Genomic DNA, 7,945 nt, shown 5'->3' with positions numbered 1-7,945 from the left:
CCATCACTCTCTCAGGTCCTCACCTGAGAGGATGATCCCCCTAACACCTGACGCTCAGAATATAGCGTAACACAGTGGTTTTCAACAATTTTCATATCAAGGTCCATTATTTATTCGACATTTGAGCCACGGACCACTGATGAGATCTAGCCTGTCAGACCCAAGACAGAATATTTGGTTGTCGACGTTCGATAAGATTTGTCCACCCAATTCCATGCTGTATTTATGTGGTACCAGCTGGAGAGACAACGTTGATCAAAATAGCAATTCTTCTACATTCTCTAATTGTGTAGACATCTTGTAAATTAAGTAAACAGATGTGTAACAATAATTTAACTCTTGAGTGTAAAATTAAACCAAATGGTCCATCTGGTTTCATTTGGTTATTGGTTACAAACTCTCAATAATGTCTTCTTCTTCTTACCACCTGATGCTCAGAATATAGCCTAACTAACCCAACGCTTAAATTATCCTCGTTGCCTGTTGAAAACAACAGGTTAACAAGATGAATATATATATTGTTTTCATTTAGTTTCATTTTATTTTCGACTGCATTTTCTGTAAATATAATTGGTCGCCTCCTAGTATTGATGGTATTGTAATGTATATATATGTCTTGATGAATTGAATACACAAGAGCACAATGGAAACAAGCCTTTTTGTGTTATCCTTTTAGCATTATAGTATAAAACTGTACCTTGCAAACTGCTAATAAAAGTATTCAATCAATCAATCTGACTGATTATAAATTAGGCTTTACACACACAACACTACACAGTAGGTCCATCAAGAGATTGTAGAACCTTTTTTTGTTATTATGCCCTTGTGGAAATTTGCCTCCAATCCTATAAGTACAGTACATATGCAGTGTAGTCGCCATGGTGCGGAACCTGGCTGGGTTCCATATTGTTATATATATATATATATAACCTGGCTGGGTTCCATATTGTTATATATAACCTGGCTGGGTTCCATATTGTTATAGTGCCTTCAAAAACTTTCCACAGACCCCCATAACTGTGACAGAGTTATGCACTAACTCAAGAGTTACACTTACAGACAAGCAAGTGTGCACTTGGTTCCTCAGAGGTATGTACTATCTCAGAGTTACAGACCAGTAAACTGTCCATTCGGTTCCCAAGTATCAGTCATGTGGGCACCCCCCCCCCCTCCCCTCAAGGACACCCTGCTGTGAGAACAGTGGGAGCCACTCGTTCACGAGTACATGCTCCAGTAGATGGTGTTGAAGAGCAGGTAAGAGAGCGGGAAGGCCAGGCGCGAGTAGGAGTCAATCATGGAGCTGTTGCTCAGGATCCGGTCCACGTTCTCCCGCATGGACCGCTGCCGGCGGAGGCGCGTTCCCTCGGCCGGCGGCGTCGTCGTCCGGCCCAGGCCGGTGTCCGAGGTCTGCGTCGGCCGCCTGTTGTGCATGGCGGGGTCCGCCGCGGTCGGCCTGTTGTTCAGGGTCGGCGAGGCCATCCGAGGAAAGGGCGTGAGCTCCATGTCGTCGTCGTCGTGGAAGCAGCCGTCGAAGGCCATGGCCTGGCTGGCGTTGTAGGAGCTCGGGAGCTGTAGTGGGGGGTGGGAAATAAAACGGAGGAATTCAATCACTGGTTCCCTCTAGTCTATAAGGCCCCGGTTCCACCAAAAGAACTTTGGTTCTGGAACTGGTTACATTCTAGATTCTTGGAACCTTGGTGCTTTTACGGAACCGATGGCCTTTTTTGAGCGGTGCCTCCGCTCCATTACACAGCTATGTGTGTCCCTCCTACCTACCCTATGTATGCGTGTCCCTGTGTCTGTCCGAGCACGGAAAGCATGCAACACGGTAACTCTCTCATTACTCGACCGTTTCGGACGCGGGAAGGCTCGCCGGAACAGGGCTGGCCCCCTGGGCGCGTTCCTGGGGATCTGGATGTTCCAAAGTTGCACCACTCAGTTCACACAGCCGACACAGGTGTGATTATTTTTCTTGTTGTTCCAGTTCCAAACCAACTTTTAGGGTTCTGAACCAATTAATTTTCAGTGGAAACACTGGTTCCAATATTAGGTGGTTCAAAAAGAACTGAACCGGTTCAAAAAGGAGACCAAGAGGGGTCCTTGCTTGCAGGGGTTCTAGGGGGTCCCCAGCAAAATGTGATTTCATAGCATCAAAATATGTTGAAACACTTCAACCCATTAACAGTGGCCATTTGAAAATAGCCAGTCTAGCTCACAACACGTCGCACGCATGCACCACAACGCGCTGTGAGCTTGTAGATCCAGTATTTTCAAACAATCCTGACGGGCCAAATACATTTGCATGCATTTGGTCAGTAGAGGGCAGTGTATATTAATCTTTCCCCCACACAATAGTTGTTGGACTTGGCATTGTTTTGCCCTGCTGTGCAGCAGCAGTAGGATACAGACCTTCCCTCTCTTCATCTTCCTCATCTTCCTCAAATATATTGCTAATTTTATATTCAATAAACATATATTCCATCCATTCATGAGTTGTCTCTTGACTGAACTTCTATTTTTGAGAAATTGTGAAAATGTGGCGCAGATCTTTGCTTCTCGGGGGGGTCCCTGGAATGAAACATTTTCAGATGGGGGTCCCTGGAATAAAACATTTTCAGACGGGGGTCCCTGGAATAAAACATTTTCAGATGGGGGTCCCTGGAATAAAACATTTTCAGATGGGGGTCCCTGGAATAAAACATTTTCAGATGGGGGTCCCTGGAATAAAACATTTTCAGATGGGGGTCCCTGGAATAAAACATTTTCAGATGGGGGTCCCTGGAATAAAACATTTTCAGATGGGGGTCCCTGGAATAAAACATTTTCAGATGGGGGTCCCTGGAATAAAACATTTTCAGATGGGGGTCCCTGGAATAAAACATTTTCAGATGGGGGTCCCTGGAATAAAACATTTTCAGATGGGGGTCCCTGGAATAAAACATTTTCAGATGGGGGTCCCTGGAATAAAACATTTTCGCCGGCAGTCAATTTACATATAGTTTTGGGGCTGCTTGCCATGAAAACGTTTGAGCTGAGCACCACTGATTATCCCATTCTGACCTGAGATCAGATTCATACGAGGTTTCCGCCGGACACACACTGGTCTGATGAACCCATTCTGACCTGAGATCAGATTCTAAAAATGTCAGTCGCTCTTCGATTTTTCAAAAATAGCAGACCTACAAGCTCGTATCGCGCCACTCGGTGGCGCGATATGAGCTTGTAGATCTGCTATTTTTAAATAGCTAAAGCATAACATGATGCTGACACCAAAATGGGTGCCCGGTCAGGGGTTTTCAGAAAACTGTCACCAACAGTGGTTCCCAAAGTGGGGTCCGAGGGAGGGAGTTCCAGGGGGTCCCCAGCTAAATGATAGTTACGAACCAAATGGACCCTTATGGGTCTGGAACTCTGAGAGTGTACAAATGGAACCAAATGGACCATTTGGTTCCATTTGTACACTCAGATTTAAATTAACATTAACATTACAATATAAATTGGGGTAGAAAATGCCATTAAATGGGGGGGGGGGGGGGGGGGGTCCGTAGACTAATGCATATCAAATTGGGGGTCCTTGAAATTAGAATAATAATAATGAATAATAATTATGAGAATAACTGCTAGATCGTAAAAATCTTCTCTTGTGGTGGTCCCCTGGCAAAGCTTTTCTAATGGGGGTCCGCGGGCTAATTAGTGTCAATAGAGGGTATATGCACATGCTTAAAGTGAATGGCACATCGAATGGTAAATCGAGTGGCGAAGTGAGTGAAAGTTAATTTAATGTTGTTTAACCCATTCTGACCGGGCAGTCGGGCACCCATTTTGGTGTCATATCGCGCCACCGAGTGGCGCGATACGAGCTTGTAGGTCTGCTATTTTTTTTTAATCGAAGAACGACTGACATTTTTTAGAATCTGATCTCAGGTCAGAATGGGTTCATCAGACCAGTGTGTGTCTGGCGGAAACCTCGTATGAATCTGATCTCAGGTCAGAATGTCATTTAATGCAATCAAATAGGACTTTTCTGTTTGGATGTATGGGCTGTCGAGGCCAGAAAGTAGTTTTTTGCCACTCAGTAGGCGTTAACGCATAACCTCCGGGTATGATGATGTCACGCGCATACCCTCTATTTGGGGGTCCTTGACATGAAAAAGTATGTAAGTAAGTAAGTATGTAAATGGTGCATTTATATAGAGCCTTTATCCAAGGCGCTTTAAATAGATTGTGCATTACATGCACCCATTCACACACAACATTCATACACCGATTGCGGCAGAAGCCATGCAAGGTACCAACCAGCACATCGGGAGCAATTTGGGGTTCAGTGTCTTTGCCCAAGGACACTTCGACATGTAGACAGGAGGAGGAGCCGGATTCGAACCGCCGACCCATGGATCATTGGACGACCTGCTCTACCTCCTGAGCCACATTCGCCCCACGGCCGCCCCATGTAAGTATGTAAGTAAGTAACCGGTGTTTGTAGACGGCAGTACACACCTTCCCTCTCTTCATCTTCCTCATCTCCTCCACGGTGGTGCAGTAGTTGACGGCAGCGTACTCTATGACAGACAGGAAGACGAACAGGAAGCTCGTCCACAGGTAGATGTCCACCGCCTTCACATAGGACACCTGAGGAAACACGCACGCATGCATGCACGCACGCACGCACGCACGCACGCACGCACGCACGCACGCACGCACGCACACACACACGCACGCACGCACGCACGCACGCACGCACGCACGCACGCACGCACGCACGCACGCACGCACGCACATTGACAGATTGATGAAGACCACTTACTTAACCCAGCGATTAGTTTAATGATAATCTATTAAACAATTATTCTTTTCCAAATATTGTTACTATAATATCATTAAAATCTTTGTGTTTTGCCCGCAGGCCGGCCCACAGGTGAGAACCAGTGAAAATAGAACACATAATTATCAGGCAGTGCATGCGCACACACACACACACACACACACACACACACTTCACCTGGGGCATGGAAGAGGACACTCCAGTGATGATGGTTGACATGGTCAGTACCGTGGTTATACCTGTAGGGGGCAGCAGTGGACACAGACAGTTTAGTTCTACAGGTGTGACTGTGAAAAGCTTACAGATGAAAACCTGCAAGTTTGTAGATCGGCTATTTTCTTTTTTCCTTTTTATGAGAGGTGTGTGTGTGTCCATGAAACTTTCATGGGAGCCAAACTACCCGGAAGTTTGGCAGAATGCACTGGAGTCAATGGAGCCAGCTCATGAACAAACATTATTTATGAATGACTGAGACCTTTGTAAAGTAATCACTTCTGAAAATAACAGAAGTCATATAACACATTATTGTCTGCTGTGTTGCTATTCGATGTGTACACTGTGTAATTTTTTATAGAGGTATGGTATCTAAAGAGCACAAAGTACCTTTCTGAACGTACCAAGTATCGCAAGACTTCCCACCGTTTCCTGTCTGGCAGCACAAATCCTGTGATACTTCGGAGCCAGAAACGATACCTGCGCTGTTTAGATCCTCAGATAAAATTATATACGAAAAGTAAGTGATTATAGAAAACAACCTGTGATATGTCTTCTTTTATATTCCTGAAACGATTATATGACAAAGGTCTCAATTGTTCATAAATAATGTTTGTTATGAGCTGGTCCAGCCGGCTCCATTCACTGCCATGTATTCATTGAACTTCCGGTGTGAGTTTGGCTCCCATGAAAGTGTCATGGCGCAGCCCAGTCACATGACCACTTCTCTTCCTTCTCAGAGCTTCCTTGGGGGACATGGGGACTGATGGATGTGTTTACATGTTCCCAGTGACTTGTTCTTCATATGCCCTGTGTCCTGCATAATGAATCATTACATATGCCCTATGCCCATGTATCTTTCATGTGCCACAGACAGGTCACCCTGTTCCACTAAGTTTTCATCTCACTTCATGCCCTGTGTCCCCCTGAATGTTAGACAGCCATGATATGAACATCAGTGGGACACAGGGTGACCTGGCACATGAAAAATACATGGGCATAGGGCATATGTAATGATTCATAATTATGCAGGACACAGGGCATATGAAGAACAAGTCACTCATGGGAACATGTAAACAAATCCACAAAATAACAGATCTACAATAATGATCCATCAGGGACATCTTGGGGGACATGGAGACGCCGGGCTTACCCAGAGAGGACATCTTGGGGGACATGGAGACGGGGCTTACCCAGAGAGACGCGCGCAGGGACGGCCCTCCGGTCGATCCAGAAGGACACCCAGGACAGCACCACCAATCAGCATGGTGGGGAAGTAGGTCTGCAGCATGAAGAAGAAGATGTGCCGACGCAGGATGAAGTTGATGTACAGCCTGTTGTACCAGCCTGGGGGGGGGGGGGGGGGGGGGGCGGGGGCGAGAGGGGAGATGGTGGAGGGGGGAGGGAGAGGGGGGAGAGAGGGGGGGAGGGGAGATGGTGGAGGGGGGAGGGAGAGGGGGGGAGGGGAAGAGAGGGGGGCAGGGGAGATGGTGGAGGGGGGAGGGGAGAGGGGGGATGGGGGAGAGAGGGTGAGAGAGAGGGGGAGGGAGAGAGGAGGGGAGATGGGGGGATATAAGGGAGAGAGAGGGGGGAGGGGGAGAGAGGAGGGAGATGGGGGGATATAAGGGAGAGAGAGGGGGGAGGGGGAGAGAGGAGGGGAGATGGGGGAGGGAGAGAGAGGGGGAGAGAGAGGGGGAGGGAGAGAGAGGAGGGGAGATGGGGGAGGGAGGGAGGAGGGGAGATGGGGGGGATGGGAGGGAGGGAGAGAGAGGGGAGGGGGAGAGAGAGGGGAGAGGAGAGGGGGAGAGAGAGGGAGGGAGGAGAGAGGAGGGGAGGGTGGAGAGAGAGGGGGGAGGGGAGATGGGGGGATGGAGGAGAAGAGGGGGAGGGGAGGAGGGGGAGATGGGGGATGGAAGGAAGAGGGGGAGGGGGGAGGGTGGGAGGAGAGAGGGGGGGGGAGAGGAGAGAGAGGGGGGAGGGAGAGAGAGGGGGAGGGGGAGAGAGAGAGGGGGAGGGAGAGAGGGGGAGGGAGGGAGAGGAGGGGAGGATGGGGGGAGAGAGAGGGGAGGAGAGAGGGAGGGGAGAGGGGGTGAGAGAGGGAGGGAGAGAGGGGGGAGGGAGAGAGAGGGGAGGGAGAGAGGGGGGAGAGAGGGGGGGGGGATGAGGGGGGGAGGTGGGGGGAGAGAGAGGAGGAGGGAGAGGAGGGGGATGGGGAGAGAGAGGGGGGGGGGGCAGAGGGGGAAAGAGAGAGAGATCTTAGAGAGACAAAGTGCACAAAAAAGTGGCCCCCAGAGGCCCTTGAGGGGGCTCCAGCCAAATGTGTTAATAATATGGCATCAAAATACGTTTTATCATTTTAAACCTACCACTAGGGTTTATACATCGTCAACTTGGAAATAGGCAATCTACAAGCTTGTAAAAAAACAGTATGACATGCCCAAAACAGGTCCTATAGCCAGGCCCAGTGTGACAGGGCCTCCTGGCCCAAAACAGGTCCTATAGCCAGGCCCAGTGTGACAGGGTGACATGCCCAAAACAGGGCTATAGCCAGGCCCAGTGTGACAGGGGCCTCCTGGACTGGGCCCAAAACAGGGCCTATAGCAGGCCCAGTGTGACAGGGGCCTCCTGGCCCAAAACAGGGCTATAGCCAGGCCCAGTGTGACAGGGGCCTCCTGGACTGGGCCCAAAACAGGGCCTATAGCCAGCCCAGTGTGACAGGGGCCTCCTGGACTGGGCCATGTAGCCCCTCAGGAAAGACTGACAACCTTCTGTACTTTTTAATTTAGGTGTCAAGCCTTCCTCAACGTGTTAAGAAAGTGGTCAGTGGTGTAATGTGTGTGTGTGTGTGTGTGTGTGTGTGTGTGTGTGTGTGTGTGTGTGTGTGTGTGTGTGTGTGTGTGTTGTGACACA

The 7,945-nt window shown here is 49.0% G+C and overlaps 1 protein-coding gene across 1 annotated transcript in view; it reads right to left on the bottom strand.

Annotated features, from left to right (window-relative positions):
• Nucleotides 1-1,215: 1,215 nt before the first annotated feature.
• LOC310867825 (gamma-aminobutyric acid receptor subunit rho-3-like) overlaps nt 1,216-7,945 on the bottom strand; it is a gene marked incomplete at its 3' end in the record, with an annotated part of 76,445 nt that continues 69,715 nt past the window's right edge. The window contains 1 exon segment of the mRNA XM_083777969.1: nt 1,216-1,569. Coding sequence (XP_083634095.1) covers nt 1,216-1,569 — 354 coding nt within the window.

This window comes from Protomyctophum parallelum (assembly GCF_964188405.1).
Source record: "Protomyctophum parallelum genome assembly, chromosome: 12".
NCBI lineage: Eukaryota > Metazoa > Chordata > Actinopteri > Myctophiformes > Myctophidae > Protomyctophum > Protomyctophum parallelum.
The sequence above is the reverse complement of the archived record's forward strand: the minus strand, read 5'-3'. Positions and strand labels throughout refer to the sequence as shown.